Genomic DNA, 17791 nt, shown 5'->3' on the forward strand with positions numbered 1-17791 from the left:
ATAAAAAAAGTTAATCAATTGTAACAAATATATAACAAATGTACCATAATAATAATAGGGGAAATCGGGTGTGGGTTTTATGGAAACTGTCCTGTATTTTCCCATGAATATCTAAAACTATTCTAAAATTTAAAAATCTAACAAAAAAACAGAAGTGACAATTTATAAACTAAATTACAAGGTGGCCAAAACATGAATAAGTAATTTTTATATTTTTACAACAGAAGGTTGAAGATATACTTTCGAAGTCATTTTTCATTACAAACAATATTTTTGGAATAGTGAAAAACAACACATTTATAAATGAAAATTTTCATATATATTTATTTGTTTTCACCTGATAGGAACAGCAAAAACATTTAGTTATTAGTATATTTACTTATCGTATTAAATGTATTCTCCCGGAAATGTTATCTCCAAGCAAAATGTCAATGAGCATTATAATTACAATAAGTGGGAAACCCCCTAAAACACACACACACAACACATACACACATACACAAAAAAAGAAAAAAAGAAAAGCAGTTGTAATATGCAAAAATAATTGGGAGGGGTGTTTGCAAAGAAAATCAGTGTGTCCTCAAAGGAAATATTAACACTCTTCAGGTTGTGTCACTGTTACTTTAGTTTGTGTTGTTACTGTTCCTCTCCTTGAGTTTGAATCATCAAGAAATGATCTGTATGTGCTTTGGCTAAAGATGAAACAGGCTCAAGTCAGGAGCACCAACCCTCTCCATTCCCAAATTAACAAATGCATACATTAGGATTCTGTTAATCACTCCATAATGAAACATAATAAAATTTTCTTTTAAGGCCCAATGTCTTTATTTGCACTGCCCAATACATAAAAATGCTACATATGGCCCTGGCTTCTAAAATACTAGCTAGGGAAAAGTAAAAACTGAAGCCCATCACGGCAGATATAGACTAGTACAAACAACGGCTGTGGAGTCAGATGACATGGACTTGATTCACAGTTCCTGGGTCAGTCCAAACCTTTGTGAACTATGAAATGGGGTCAATGGTCCAAACTGCTCCTAGTGTAGCGTTGAGGCTTTGGAAACCATGCACTTAAAGCACTTAGCACAGCATCTGTTAGTAGGTACTCAAATAATGATGGCCGTTGAGGATATGCTTGCTTCCCAGCAGGCCCCTCATGACTACAGGCAGAAAAACCCGAGGAAACAAAAAGTTAATTGAACAGTATAAAAACAATGCAGAGTCCATCTGCAGAGTTCATTAACATTAACACAGCACCCTTACAGACAATGCCCCTACTTGATGCACTTAACAACCTATATGGAAGGCAAAGCAGTTATTTATCACCTATTTCACAGATAAGGAAAATCAGGCAAGTTAAGTGATCTGTCCAAGGTCAACAGCTAATAATGAGCCAAGTCAGAACTTGAATGTAGTTCTTCTGGTTCTGTCTAGTTTGTTCGCTGGTCTCCCACTCTGTGCTATAGGTACATTCTGTCCTTTGGCTGGTAACTCTTGACTTCTCTGGCACATTACTCTGATCCATGTCAAATTCCTTACAACTAAAACTCCTATAATGCCACAGGATTTCTTAAACCCCACTGCTTTCATCAAGCACTACCATTTTAAGAAAATTTCAATATGAGAAAAGAGAGACTATTCAAAAAGCATTTGACTTGTATTAAAATAACCAACAAAAACAGATGGGTCAATCACTTTAATTTTTTTTAATTTATGCTCAAGTGCACCCTAATCTCCTCATCAATAAATTTCATTGACATCTTTGTCCAAGGCAGTTAGTCATTATCTCAATCTTGACATATACATATTCCTACATACAAGACAGAAAAAAAAGAAAAAGGATGCTGCTCAAATTCTTCCTGAATATTCTAGGTATTAATACCCACTTAATACTACATTAAACAAACTTCCTATTGCAGGCTATCATTCTAGGATTTTATGTAGAAAAATCTGTCCTCTACATTTGTGGACTCTAAATCTTATGGGTTCATTCAAAATAGTTCCTAGTAATACATCAAATAACATGTAACATGAACAAAAATATTAAAACGTTCCTTCCGGTCTACTTGTCGAAGCAGGTGACCCTTTATCACTCCTGAAGAAAGTTGCTAAGAGTTACCCCCACATATCCACATTTTAACTAAAAACTTCAAAGGGAATACTGCCATCTACTGAATCACATTTATCACCATTCTGTCTCTCTCACAGTGATACCTAATTTAATGATTCTATGGAACCAAATTTTTAATACTAAAGATGTTTACATTAAAAGCAAACTTTTAAGGCACAAAAAGTTGTATATATTCACAGCTACCCATGACAAAAATATCCTAGAAAATAATTCCTATTATTCTGATCCAATGCTTTAAGCCCTGCTCAAAGCAATATTTTGAAATCTGGCTGGAATACTATTAGTGCTTGGTAACTTTCTTTCATGAGCTTCCCATATCAAACCAAAAAGGCTAGCAATTCAATTTAACAACAGCCTAGCGATTCGACTTCAGAGTGAATTACTTTCAATTTTTATCTCAGCTACTATTTGTCTTTAAAAAAGATGTTTAGTTAACTTTTAAAGTGCAGCTATAATATAGACAGAAAAATGTACAAATCATAAGCATATGTGAGGAATTTCACAAAATGGACACACAACCACATTCATCTTTATAGAGAACCATTACCAGTCTCCCAGAAGTTTCCCTTCTCATGCTCCCTCCCAGCCACCACCATACCAGCAATGCAACTATTATTTTGATTTATATCACCATAGATTAGCTTTGCTTGTTTTGAATTTTATATAAATGATAGCGTGTAACACATACTCTTTTGTGTCTATCTTCATTTACTCAATGTTATGTTCCTGAGACTCACTCATGTTGTTGCATGCAGCAATAGTTTGTTCATTTTCAGAGCTATATAGTATTCTAGCATGTGAATATATCTGAATTTATTTGTTCATTTTACTGTCAGTGAACTTTTAGATTGTTTCTAGTCTTGATCTATTATGAATAGCACTGTTCTGAATATTTCTGTATGTATCTTTTGGTATACAAATGTTTGCATTTCTATTTCTAGAGTATATATCTAGCACCAGAATTACCGGGTCATAGGCTATATGTATGATCACCCTTAGAAGATACTGCCTGTTTTCCAAAATGGTTGTACCCATAATCATTTGCCATTTAAAGTCTCATATTTCTCAGCAAAGGGCCAATCTTTAATTGGAAATTGTTCCCAGGTAGAAAAACTGGAGACACTTGGAAGCAGGTTGGGAGTACTCAGGGGAAGAGAGGTCAGAGAGTTGCTAAGAACATTACTTGACCTTCCCAGACTCTCAGTTCCTCCTTGAGGACTATGACCTAAGTCCACAGGATGTTAGAAGCCTATTTTCAGTCTGTATCCCATGTCACTATACCCTATACCAATTTACCAGAAGGTTTCTCCCATTCAAGTTCTCCTACTCTCTAAACCCTAATCAATACCTCAAACTCCCAGATAAAGATATTGTATGTTTTTGAGCACAGGTTGTTTTAGTTAGAATTCAGAGGCATTTTAATACCATGACTTCCTTCCTAACTGGCTACATGGAATGTGTTTTGATGTAAAGAAGTTTCTGAAAAACAGTATTAGCAGAATTGAATTGGAATTACTATAATGGGAACCCCTCCTCTAAGATTTCTCCTATTTACAATGACAAAGACTCTTGTCAATAATGCGAGAATACCATGCCTAACTTCATTCTTGTACCGGTCAGAACTGATACAGTCTTATCTCATCATGATGTCTCAACTTAAAGGCAAAAAGGAGACAGCTGCCGGAATATTTTAATACCTATGCATTTAGAGAATTGCTCTATGTCAGTCTAATCATTTTGTAGAGTTATAAAAATATCTGCTACAAAAGTGGGGCTATAAGTATGTGTCCTTATGTAGCTGAGGGTAATAAAACACTGCACAGCCACGGGTCAAAGTATGTCAAGCCAGAACTGAGATATATCAGAGCTGGCTGTGGATTTTAAAAAACTGTTCTGGCTAATCTTTTTAAAGGACTCTTGTTTACTTAACCAAGAATTAGCTGCAAAAGTAACCAACTGCTTCAGTGCTTCAACAATGAGTTGTGCCTAATGAAAATTCAGAAATCATCACGCATGTCATAAGGAGGCTAACAGTCAGCATGTAGAAGACTAAAAATAAATATATTTTTTAAATTAAGGGTCTTTGAGACTCTGATGGGTAGTAAATCCATTCAACATAGAAAGCAGAAATAATCAAAATCATTGTCAAAGTGCAGGTCAAACTCACCCTAGGCCAAAGATGCTTGACAGTGGCTACTTTCTTATCTCTTTGTTACCACTTTACAGGCTAAACAGAGTAAACCCACAGAGGCTATTGCATGGCTCTGTGGCCAAATTATGATATAAGGTCACTTTGCCTCCCTTACGTAATTACTCGTCCGTATGTGAACGAATAGACAAATAGGCAATGCCTTTTACTGTACTAGCAAATCTGGGCTGCCAGCAAGGGAAATGAATATGAGAAAAAAGGATTTGTGCAGGTTAATCAAATAGTAACTGTTACCTGGAATGTTACATTTTACATGGAATCTTACAGTGTGGAGGAAACCAATTTGCCAATGATGATATATAAAATTTATTTCTTGGGGTGCCTCGGTGGCTCAGTTAAACATCTGCCTTCAGCTTGGGTCATGATCGCAGAATCCCGGGATCAAGCCCCACATCGGGCTCCCTGCTCAGTGCAGAGTGTGCTTCTCCCTCTGCTCTCTCTCAAATAAATAAAATCTTTAAAAATATATAAATAAATAAAATAAAACTTATTTCTTTCATTCCAGTTTAAATTCCACCCAACCACCTTCAATGCATTATGGGCTCTCATTTCTGAACTTCTATGGTACTCAAGTGACACTCAGTACATCCTCTCTTGTACTGTGATCTTTTTACATATTTGTCTTGTCACCCTAATCAGACTATAAATAGAAAAGTGTATGTATTTTTGAAATCCAGGGTCTAGCACATTGCTTTTCATAGCAGGCCATTAATAAATGTTTATTTATTATGATAGTATCTAAATCCTAAGCAATAGATGTGAACCCTTAGTAGAGTCAGATGTTACAATAAGTAACAAGGATGATCAAGAGATTATTTCAAATCTACTTTGGGAAATAATAAAAGAAAAGGAGGGGTAGAAAAGACTCATTCAGGAATTGAAGGAAGTGGAATACAAAACCATTATACATCAAAAAAAGACCTTCAGTAACACAGACTGGATTCAACTCTGACTTGTGTCAGTAAATAGATGGTATGGTCTTGGAAACTGCCTTTTCTTTTCTAACAACCTTTCCTAATTAGTGTCCAAGTCCTGCTTTTGGTGGCTACTAGATGATTAGAATCAATAAAAATATCTCCAAGCATGTGCTTGACAATGGCACCTGGTAAACCACATAGCCTGTGCACCCTGCCCCTCGTAAGGACAGCCACAGGAAAGGTGCGAGTAGGAGGGAAAATGCTCCCTCCTGTGAACTGAACTGAACATGCACTCCCTACTCACCCCTTGAAAAGTGGTAAGAGAACAAAATAAAATTTCAGGATAGCTTCACCTTCTCTGGCTTACCATGATAATCAAGTAATAGGAGCATTAATAATGCCAGAATCCTGTCTGCTGGTCTTTTTTCATTATTTATCATTTCCTAACCAGGAACACCTCTAGCTTGTGTTTTTTGTTATATTTAAAAGATTTCCTTGAAAAGTCATGTTGACATTAAAACAAAAAAATAATTTAGTTGCTTTGGAAAGGGAGAGTTTTTTTCTTGAATGAATAAATGCTGTGGACTTGGGGGGAAAAAAAAAGACCTTCAGTTAGGAGCAGGCATATAATGGACTTCTTCAAATCCTTTTGGGCTTTTTGGACTGGTTTCATATCTTTGTTTTCTTCTTTTTCTCATATAAGTTGTTTTAAAATTGAAATATAATTCATATACCATAAATTTGCTGCCCCCTTTTAAACTGTGGTAAAATACACATAACATACATTTTACCATCTTAACCATTTTTAAGTGTACATTTCAGTGGCATTAAGTATATTGATATTGTTGTGGAACCTATGTTCAGACTTTTTTCCCTCTTGCAAAATGGAAACTGTATCCATGAAATAATAACTCCTCATTCTCCCTTCCTCCTTTCCTCTGCCCTTGGCAACCACCATTCCACTTTTTGCCTCTATGAATTTGACTACTCTAGGTACTGCATATTAAGTAGAATCATACAATACTGGTCTTTTTGTGACTGGCTTATCTTACTTAGCATATCCTCAAGCTCGTCCACGTTGCAGCATGTGTCAGATTTTCCTTCCCTTTAAGGCTGAATATATTCCATTGTATGTACATTCCACATTTTGTTTATCCCATTCATCTATCAATGGACATTTGGGTTGTTTCCACCTCTTGGCAATTTCAAATAATGCTGCTGTGAACATGGGTGTACAAATATCTGTTCAAGTGCCTGCTTTCAATTCCTTTGGGTATATACCCAGAAGTGGAATTGCTGGATCATATGGTAATTCTATTTTTAATATTTTGAGGAAGTACCATACTATTTTTCATAATGGCTGCACCATTTTTACATTCCCAACAATAGTGCACAAGGGCTCTAATTTCTCCACATCCTTTGCCAACACTTGTTATTTTCCATCTTTTTCATTATAGTCATGCCAGTGGGTATGGAGTAGTATCTCATGATTTTGATTTGCATTTCCCTAATGATAAATGTTGAGTGTCTTTGCATGTGCCTATTGGCCATCTGTATGTCTCTGGAGAAATGTCTATTTAAATCCTTTGCCCACTTTAAAAACTGGGCTGTCTTTTTATTGTTGAATTATATGAGTTTTTTATATATTCTGGATACAAGCCCCTTATCAAACAATACAGAAATGATTTACAAAAGTTCTCTCCCATTCTGTGGGCTGTCTTTTCTTTTCTTTTCTTTTTTTTTCAAAGTGCTCCAAAGCAAATTTTATTTCACAACTTGTTTTGAATGTGGGTTGTCTTTTCAATTAACTTCTCTCTCCCTCTTTCTTGTAAACTCTATATCCAACATGGGGCCTGAACTCACAACCCCAAGATCAAGAGTTGTATGCTCTACCAGCTGAGCCAGCCAGGTGCCCCATGCCTTTTCATTTTCTTAATGGTACCTTTGAAGCACAAGTTTTACATTTTGATGAAGTCCAATTTTTAATTTCCTTTTTCTGCTTGTGTTTTTGGAATCATATGTAAGAAACCACTGCCTACTAAGGTCATAAAGATTTACGCTTATGTTTTCTTCTAAGATTTTTTACAGTTTCAGCTTTTACATTTAGGTCTATAATGGATTTTTGAATAAATAATTGTATATAGTGTAATGTAGGGGGTTCAGTTTGGGGTTCTTGCATATGGATATTGTGTCTTCCCAGCACCATTTGTTAAAGATACTGTTTTCCACCCATTGAATGATCTGGAACCCCTGTCAAAAAATAATTGACTATAAATATGAGGGTTTCTGGATTTTCAATTCTATTCCATTGATCTATAAAGATACCTATATACCAATACCACACTGTCTTGATTACTGTAGTTTTGTATGAAAATTTTGAGACTGTGACTCCTTCAACTTTGTTCTTTTAAAAGATTTTTTAGCTATTCTGGTTCTCTTGTATTTTCATGTGAATTTTAGGATTTCCTTGTTAATTTGTGCCAAACCAGCTTCATTCCTGACCTAAATAAAGTACAGGGATAGTTCCTACATATGGAAGGATCCACAGTCCTTACAAGGTTAATCATGCAAACTGGGATCTCCTCACTGCTTGCACCCTCCAAACACCAAAGCAAATGTAGGTGATAACAGACCATTTTTGCATATATTCATTTCACACACTGGTGGTGAACAATAAAAACAGAATCGAATATAATCTCTAAGGACAGAATTATTAATTTAAATAATTATTAAATCTCATTTATGGCAAAACCCATTTATTTTTCTTCTAACAGTGTTATAAAATATTCCAAAGAAAATCAGACTGCAGCATTATATACAATGTTGGATAGTTCCATTACACAAAATTGAATTTTAGTATACTTTCTTTCTACTTCAGGAGGAAAACAAGTTATTCTAAACAATTCCTTATGGTTACCAATATGTGAATCTAAGTCTTTAATATCTGTGGGATTTCAACTATAAAAGCATGAAAGTCAATATAACACAGGAGTTTACTTGCAATTTTGCTAAGGAACTAATCCAAACAACACAAACTAAAGAGCAAGTCATTCAGCTAGTTAGTGAGCCTAGCAGTCCACTCACCAAGAGCATCCCACTGTGGCTGTAATATTCCCCAGTGGTACTCTTATACATAGTAAGATAACACTATGGAAACTGGAGAGGACTAGAAGTTTCTACAAATTGGGAATAAAAGATGGATACATTTCTTTCTTTGTTTTTTTTTTTCAAAGATTTTATTTTTTGAGAAAGAGAGATCACGAGCAGGGGGGAAGGGCAGAGGGTGAAGCAGACTCCCCACTGAGCAAGGAGCCTGATGCGGGACTTGATCCCATGACGCTGGGATCATGACCCAAGCTGAAGGTAGACACTTAACCGACTGAGCCACCCAGGCACCCCCAAAGATGGATACATTTCTTGAGGCTGGCTCAGATCTATAACACAAATAGTTCCATCACATATCCAGCAGTGTGTGGGAATGTTTCAGCAAGTACATCAAGTTTTACCAAGAACATTCATCAGAAAAGAGAAAAATGAAAGCTGAAAAGGCAGTGAGGATGGTACAGGAAACATGGGACTCATGACCACAGTGTGATTTAGGAGAAAATGTGAAGTTAAAGGGTTCATAAAAAAGAAGAGTTATCAGTCATAACAAGAAATTGTTTCGTGCGCCTGGGTGGCTCAGTCAGTTAAGCGTCTGACTCTTGACTGTGGCTCAGGTCATGATCTCAAGGCCATGAGACTGAGCTCTGCATTGGGCTTTGTGGTCAGCAGGGAGTCTGCTTGAAATTCTCTCCCTCTCCCTGTCCATGCACGCTCTCTCTAAAATAAATAAATAAAATCTTTAAAAAGAAGAAATTGTTATAACAATGGATATGAAAAGAAAATGCCTTTGTACATAAATCAATAGAAGATCTATTAGACAATAGATATATATCATGTACCAATTATAAGAAGTGTTGGGAATTCAGTGGTGAAAAACTCAGATGCCCAGATTTCCTTATAGGTTTTTGGAGTTTAAGATCAGGCTACCTTATCTACTTTGTAGCAATGTGCAGACTTTATGCAAAAATTAAGTTTGCCCTACTAATCTGAGAATCTCAGGACATAAAAAGAATTCTTTTCCAAATAAGGATAGGTCAACAAAAAAGCCTCAGATACAGGGCATCTTTTTTTGGTTGGTTTTATAAATACTTTATGCCAGAAATGGAGAAATATCTAATTTCTCAAAAGTTTGAATTTCAGGTTCTCCTCATCATGGACCATCCTAAATGGCTATGGTTTGCAACTTTGAATCTCAAGTTGACGTTCCTTCCTCTTAATGTTTCTGACTTTTCAACTGGGGTGTAAAATACAGACCCAAGGTATATGACTTTACCATACTTTGGCATCATAAAATGCCATGGACAAAGATCTCAAATTTGATTACAGCCAGCTTTAGAGGGGTACATCCTCGGTTATATAAGAAATATTATGGAATCTCTTACTGGAGACTGGGCGATCTCTGGATGCTTACTGGCGTGCCTTATAGAAGAGGGTGGTGTATGACTTCAAGGAGATGATTTTCACAGGCAATACTATTAATACTGGGGTGGCAAAGTTGGGAGGGCACACGTAAAAGTGACATGGAAGAACTGAAAGAGCAAGAAGATTCAGAAATGGTCTGGCAAAGACTGGCAAAGAGGGGGCACCTGGCTGGCTCAGCCAGAAGAACCTGGACTCTTGATCTTGCAGTCATGAGCTCAAGATTGGGTGTAGAGATTACTAAAAAATAAATAAATGTAAAAAAAAAAAGAAGAATGGCAAAGAGGATGGAACTGAAAGATTAGAACAAATGTGGGGGGTTTTCATAAATTTAGTCAAAGTTCTCCCATGGGAAATCGCTGTTTGAAACCACAACCAGTTATGATGAATGAATAAAACTTTAATAAAATTTTCACTGATTTTGTGCCAGGGAATAAAAGCAAAACACAGCTACCATTCTTACCATTCTTTAGAAAGAAGCTGTCACTTCATGAAGGTTCCCTCTCAAAATACTGTCTCACAATTCTCTCCCTTATCCCCTCCATCACTTGCCTCTTTCTTTCTCCAAGGCTAATGTTGAAATGTGACTTTTTTTGGGGTTCGGTGCATTTCATGATCTCACCACATAGTCCATAATATTGTGACATCACTATCTTAAATCTGAAGACTCAGGCAAGTTCAAATTAATGCTTCTACTAATAATTCAATGTATTATAGTGTAGCATTTATTTTAGTGGGGGAATTACTTTAGTTACTTCTAATTATGAAATGACTTACATCAAAAACCAAAAGGGTAACTTAAATTTTTTTCAAATGTACCTTACTGCTTTTTAGAGGAAAAATAATATGCTATGGGTTAGCACAAACTTGGGAAATCACAAAGTTCCCTCATGAATATCAAGGTCCTATCTTGGTGGCAACAAGTTGACTCTAATTTACCACAGAAGTGCCAGATGCTCACTTTTATAGGCAGATTTCATAAGCTTTACATTTAATGAGAAATTGTTAGCTACATTTGGCAAGGGAAGATTCTCTCTCAGATGTTGAGACTACCAGCAGAAGAACCTTTTTGCTTCATTCTTCCTAGGAGACTGACTGAAATAATTTGACAGTTAAAAATAATTTGAACAGTTAAAAATCTTCATGGTAAATTCTTTGTTGAAAGGTCAAGTACATCTGCTGAAATGTACTCATTCTATTTCTTTCAGAGTAAGATGGGAGGACAGAATACCTAAAAGTCCCAAAATTGTGTATAAAATCCGAATGATGTTTTGTTATACTAGGTATTATTCACAAAGCTGTTCCAAGTTTATGATTTATATTTTAAAGAATTTTACCTATTTCAAAGCTCATCCCACTTGTGCTAGCTCCAGGGAACTGATTTGTGTAAGCTCTGACTCATTCCATGGTCTATCTATAATAAAAAAAACTTTACTCCTGAATTTGCCTGATCTGCTTAATAGAGTCACAATCTCCTGATGGCTTAAGGGGAACCCCTAACCTTAACTTGATCAGAAAGCTGAAATGTTCTTTACAGAAGTAGGCACAGGTCCAAGGGTCAGCAAACTTTTCCTATAAAGGGCCAGGTAGTAAATAATGTTAGACTTTGCAGGCCACAATCAGTCTCTGTCTCATATTTTTCTGTTTCGTTTTATTTTTATGACCATTTAAAAATGTAAAAACCATTCTTAGTTCACAGGGAATACAAAAACAGGCTGTGGGCCAAGTTTGCCAACCTTTAGAGTAGTGCTGTCTACTGGAAACGTTCTCTGTCTACGCTGTCCAATATGGTAGCCACTAGACACATGTGGCTACTAAGCATTTACAAGTGTGACTGAGGAATTAAATTTATTTTATTTTATTTTAATTAATTTAACTTTAGACATCTACATGTAGCTAGTGGCTAACATTTTGAATAGCACAGGTCTAGAGAATCTCAAATAGCCCACAAGAGCCACTGAAATCTGATACACTCATGTGTCCCAAGAATCTACTGAATGCTTAGACAAGAGGTAAATCAGGTATAAACAGGAATTGTTATTAATAACAGCCTCCAATTATTAAGTTAAGCATTGTGTGTCAATTCAAATGCATCAAGGAGAAGAAAACAACATAGAAGAAACTGGAAACAAAACTAGTTGGCATCTTACAACTTATCAGTATGACATCTCTTCAATAATGATTGGGCAAATCAGACCTTTGAAGTGTTGAGAGAATGAGTCTAAAGGGCTTTGAGCTAAAAGACATACAGTGTTCCTGTTTTTTATGGAAGTGGTAATTTCTATCACTCAAACTGCATAGATCCTATTGAAGACAGATGCAACTAAAGTTAGGTTTCTGTTTGCCTGAGAAGACAAGTGATTTCTCCCATCACTGACCTGAAATGCTCCTGGAAAATTGCTTTGCTTCATTCATCACACTGCCACTCCCAGCAAGGCCCCTAAAGTTCACAAGGTACAAACTTGCTTTGTTAGCCAAGCTGTTAACACAAGAAACCTACGTCCTCATTTTCACGTGCTGACAAATCATTTCCCAAGTCCATTAATGCATTCATAACTTGATACTTGGAACTTCTGAAGTAGAAAATTAGGGGAGAGAACACTCATTCAACTTGAACAGAAGCCTCTAGCTGATGCCTTAGACAACATCCATTAAGGGTTGTTTTCCCCAACCTATCTAGACTAAGCAAAGAATTTAAAACATGCAGTAGGGGCGCCTGGGTGGCTCAGCTGGTTAAGTAACTGCCTTTGGCTCAGGTCATGATCCTGGAGTCCCAGGATCGAGTACCGCATTGGGCTCCCTGCTCAGCGGAGAGTCTGCTTCTCCCTCTGACCCTCCCCCCTCTCATGTGCTCTTTCTCGCTCTCTCAAATAAATAAATAAAATCTTAAAAAAAAAAAATGCAGTAGGGCGCATATCACTACACAGATGTCCAGCTGGTGGTCCATGACAAGACTCACACTACCCCTCCCCAAAAGTTTTACTTCCACTACTTCCTATTTTAAAAGTCTTGGAACATTCCTGAAGAAAGGAAAATCACTGAGGTAAAAGGGTGAACCACAGAATACAAATGAGTGAGTGCAATCAGTTGGTACAATAAGTATTCACTCACAGGTCCAGGTCAAACTATCCAGTAAGAGTCTAGAACTGGCACATCAATACAATAAAATTCTATGCAGCAATTGGGAAACAATGAGGTAGGTCCATCTATATTGCTGTGGAAAGATATCCAAGATACACTGTGGGGTAAAAAAAAAAAAAAAGCAAGTCACAAAACAGTACATATATTATGATTTCATCTGTATGTGGTAGCATACAAACTTGATTATGCATAGAAAATGTCTGGTGGCTACCTCAGGTACAGCAAGCAAGGTTTTTACTTTTCACTTTATAACCTACTATGCTATTTTAAAGATTTTTAAATCAAGAGTGTGAATTACTTGCATAAATTTAAAATGTTCCTTTAGGGGCACCTGGGTGGCTCAGTCAATTCAGCATCTGACTCCTGGTTTCAGCTCAGATCATGATCTCAGGGTCGTGAGATCAAGCCCTGCACTCCGTGGGTAATCTACTTGAGATTCTCTCTCTCCCTCTCCCTCTCCTCCCCCTGGCCTCCTGCACTCTCTCTCTAAAATAATAATCAAATTTTTAAAGAAATATAAAAATAAAAAAATAAAATGTTCCTTTATGGGGCGCCTGGGTGGCTCAGTCGTCAGGCGTCTGCCTTCGGCTCAGGTCATGATCCCAGTGTCCTGGGATCGCGCCCCACATCGGGCTCCCTGCTCCGCGGGAAGCCTGCTTCTCCCTCTCCCACTCCCCCTGCTTGTGTTCCCTCTCTTACTGTGTCTCTGTCAAATAAATAAATAAAATCTTTAAAAAATAAAAAGTAAAATAAAACGTTCCTTTAAAGCCTAGAGAGATCTCCGCAGTGGTCAAGAGACTAAGGATATGTGGTAGCCCTTCTTTACTGTTGCAGTGTTGATAATTTAAATGAAAAAGTCAAAGCTATATATGGAAATCCTTTTGGAACTTCCTTTTGTCTTTACTTCCTCCAACCCCAAAGTATACAATCAGTTGCCCCTCACAATCCCAGGTCCTGTCCCCGTGTTTTAATAAAACCACCGTTTTGCACCAAAAAAGAAAAAAAGTCAAAGCTGTTCTTTTTATACTTAAAGCCACTACAATATTCCCAACACTGCTTCTGTCAATGAATTTCTACAGTGGGGAGAAGAAAAAAAATTCACACATTATTAGTTAACAGGAAAAAAAAAAGGAAGAAAGAAAAAAAGAAGGCAACTTCAAATAGGGTCCTGGTAGGAAGACAATCCACAAGTGCCAACTAGCTCCAGGGCTGTGAAGATCCCAGGAGAGCCATCACATTTCAATTACCATCACTAACATTACTTATTATTTGGCCTGCTCCAGTCTCTAAGGAAGGCAGCTTGTGATGACAATACTCAGCCTCTTCTTGTAAAACAATTCATTAGGCAAAGCAGAACAGCTGGGGCAGCCACGTGCTAGTTCTTAAAGCACCACCCCACTGGGACCTCTGGCCCAGATTTCTCTTTTGGTGAGGGACAGCTGTAGAGTCCTCCAGGGACACTTCAGGTTTAATCAGTACTTCCTGCACTGGAGAGAGCCATTTGATTTCCAACATAAACTAACGGCACTCCTGCTTTCAGCAGGTTACACCAGACATCAGATAAGAGGCTTTAGGGCATTTTTATCTTGTTCTAATGCTCCTGAGTTAATGAGGCAGCAAAAGATATTGTCATAGAGCCCCGGTGTAGCTATATTATCCAATAAACGGACTCTTTCCAAGACAGATTTAATATGGATCGAGGAGGTAAAGAAGGCTGGCTTAATATCGATCCTATTGAAAGGATGAGAATCCAGTCACCAGAAGTAGGGCAAAATCATACCCATTCTGCAGTAGACAAAGTGCTATAAGGAAAGTAAGAAGTCATCTTTAAATATTAAGTAAAATGCTGCGGGGTTTTTTTTGTTCTTGTTTTACCATTTTAAGCAGCATAAACCTAGAAGATGTATATGGCATTTTGGGTTGTTTTAAAAAAATGCTTCGAAATGAATCTGTTTTCATGTATTTTGCTGAAAATATTCTTAGGGGCTAGTTTTTGTTAAAACTAGCAATAAAATCATTGTAAAATTAGCTTATTATATTAATAATATATAATTAGTTATATATTATATATTAATAAAAGATATTAAAGTTTTTTACTGGCTATAAAGCAAATCTGATTATGTTAAACAATGAAGACTGCCTTTAACTTCCAAATATGACCACCGCCTAACTGGGCTTCAGAAATAATTCAGCCATTGACTCAATAACACTGATATCCTATTATAATGAAGGCTGTGAGAGATATAGTGAAAATAAAAATCAGCCCTTGGATTCACTGCCATTAGTCCAGACTAGCTGCATAAGAGAAAATTTTACTAAAATGATCTTTTTAAAAAAAAAATCTCTTAGAATCTGCTTTGATAAATATACAGAAATCAGAGAACCAAGTGTTTTTACTTCAGAACTAGAAATATCTACTCAGAACCTGCGAGCAGATATACATATTAATAAGCTGACCATAAAAAAGGGTCAATTATTAAAAGCTGACCATTTAAAAAAATTTTAAATATTTTATTTATTTATTTATTTATTTATTTATTTGAGAGAGAGAGAGAGAGAGAGAGAGAGAGAGAGAGAGAAACAGCATGAGAGGGGAGAGAGTCAGAGGGAGAAGCAGGCTCCCCTCTGAGCCAGGAGCCCGATGTGGGACTCAATCCCAGGACTCTGGGATCATGACCTGAGCTGAAGGCAGTCGCTTAACCAACTGAGCCACCCAGGCACCCCAAAAAGCTGCCCATTTTTGAGTGGTTTGCCCTCTAAAGATTTTTTTTTTAAAGCTGAGATTTTACTTCTTGGAAAAATAGCCCCCACCCCTTAAAAAAAGGTCTGCAAGATCTCTTAAAAGGATTCACTGGTTATGCACTTACTGACTTTTGGAATACCAAACATATCATATGGCAAAGAAAATCAATCCCTAACTTTTGTTTATAATTCACACAACATAATAAAATATAAGAATGAAATCTAATTCACAGATTAACAACCATTCATGCACCTCTAAAATCACTAATTCTGAGCTTTCTCAACATAACTGTCACCTTACATTTCTCAAATCTCTCTTTTTTTTTTTAAAGATTTTATTTATTCATTTGAGAGAGAGAGAAAGAGAGCAAAAATAGGGGGAAAGGCAGAAGCAGACTCCCAGCTGAGCTGGGAGCCCGACATAGGATCCCAGCACCATCTTGATCCCATGACCTGGAGATCATGACCTGAGCTGAAGGCAGACACTTAACCATCTGAGCCACCCAGGCACCCCACATTCTTCTACTTCTACTGACCAATCATTGCTCTTTGCACAGGTCTCCTGTTACCTGTGGAAGAGAATATTGATTGCTTATCCCAAAACCTATTGTTCCCCTCCTTATTATTAACAAAACCCCTAATTCTTAGCCAGCAAAATTACAGTCCAGAATAATAGACGACATTCTTTTACAGCTAGGTTGGTCCAGATGACAAAGTTCTATGGCACTTCTAGGAAACTGCTTAAAGGAAAGTAAGTCAGCTGTGTGGGGACCCCCAACCCCCTTCGCCCTTCTTCCTTCCCACCTTCTCTTGGCCTATACCTCTGGCCTGACGACGAGAGCGCTAGTAGTCATCTTGCACTATGAGGTATCCTTCAGGATGGAAGCCACTAAGAAAGTGGAGTGGAAAGAAAGAAGCCTTAGTCCTTGATGACACCGTGATGCATACTACCTATCTACCTCCAGCCTTCCTTTGTGTGGAAAAAAAAGAGTTCTACTCTGTGTAAGCCACAATTATTTTGGATTCTTGTTACATATAGTTGAACCTCATCCTAACTAACAGACTTGATATCCACAATCTTTTAGCCTATAATACTGATAGATTTCAGAGATGCCTTAATACTTTGTACCCCACTTCCACCCTAAATTGTAGTCTCCTGGTCACAGGGGCTTAACATCTTAAAATCATTTTGATTCTTGTGTCCTTCCAGTCTATTACAATTTCTTTTCTATTTCCCGCCCCCCAAAGATCTCTCAACTGTCTGTCCTATCTAGCACAAGCAGCATTGCATTCTTGGACTGCAAGAGCTTCCTAGCTAGTCTCTCGGACCCATTACCACACCCTTCAATTCTCCCTGGAGGTAGCTATCAGGCTTCTGAAAATGATTCCTCAGCCTGGTCCTTCAGGCCTTCCATAATTTAGCTCCTCCTCATTTTTATTTTTAAGATTTTATTTATTTATTTGACAGAGAGAGACACAGCGAGAGAGGGAACACAAGCAGGGGGAGTGGGAGAGGGAGAAGCAGGCTTCCTGCTAAGCAGAGAGCCCGAGGCGGGGCTCGATCCCAGGACCCTGGGATAATAACCTGAGCCAAAGGCAGACGCTTAACAACTGAGCCACTCAGGCGCCCCCCTCCTCATTTTTAAAACCATGCTTTCGTACTCTAACCAATCCATACTCAAAAACTGCTTCTAGTCTGAAAAGTGTCTTCTTTCCTCCCATATGCAAATATTAACCATCAAGTCCTACTTCAAGTTTCATCTCCTCTGAAAGGTGTTCCCCAGATTCTTTACCTCATTTTTTCCTCTTGAGGAATTTGTAGAACTCATGGTCAGAGAGGGAAGCATGGTGTGAGATGAACATCGTGTGAGAATGGCCAGATCGTGCAGGCAATAAGGCCAAGTTAAAGATTTCTTATTTTTTCCTAAGAGCAATGAGAAGCCATTGATGGGTTTTAAGAAAGGAATGAAGACACAGGTCAAATGTGTTTCAAAAATATTACACTGACTGGGGCACCTGGGTGGCTCAGATGGTTAAGCGTCTGCCTTTGGCTCAGGTTATGATCCCAGAGTCCTGGGATTGAGTCCCGCATCGGGCTCCCTGCTCTTTGGGAGCCTGCTTCTCCCT

The 17791-nt window shown here is 37.5% G+C and overlaps 1 protein-coding gene across 2 annotated transcripts in view; it reads right to left on the reverse strand.

The window, feature by feature from the left end:
* The window catches only part of LIN52 (lin-52 DREAM MuvB core complex component), a 113576-nt gene that overhangs the window by 47980 nt on the left and 47805 nt on the right, over positions 1-17791 (reverse strand). The window contains exon 6 of one of the 2 annotated variants that reach the window (XM_027570219.2): positions 12595-13019. The exons of the other annotated variant lie outside the window; for it this stretch is intronic. Coding sequence (XP_027426020.1) covers positions 12988-13019 — 32 coding nt within the window. The 3' untranslated portion in view covers positions 12595-12987. Of the gene's footprint in view, positions 1-12594; positions 13020-17791 lie in introns of those variants that run through there. 2 annotated transcript variants of the gene reach the window in all.

This window comes from Zalophus californianus, chromosome 6 (genome assembly GCF_009762305.2).
Source record: "Zalophus californianus isolate mZalCal1 chromosome 6, mZalCal1.pri.v2, whole genome shotgun sequence".
NCBI classification, from domain to species: domain Eukaryota; kingdom Metazoa; phylum Chordata; class Mammalia; order Carnivora; family Otariidae; genus Zalophus; species Zalophus californianus.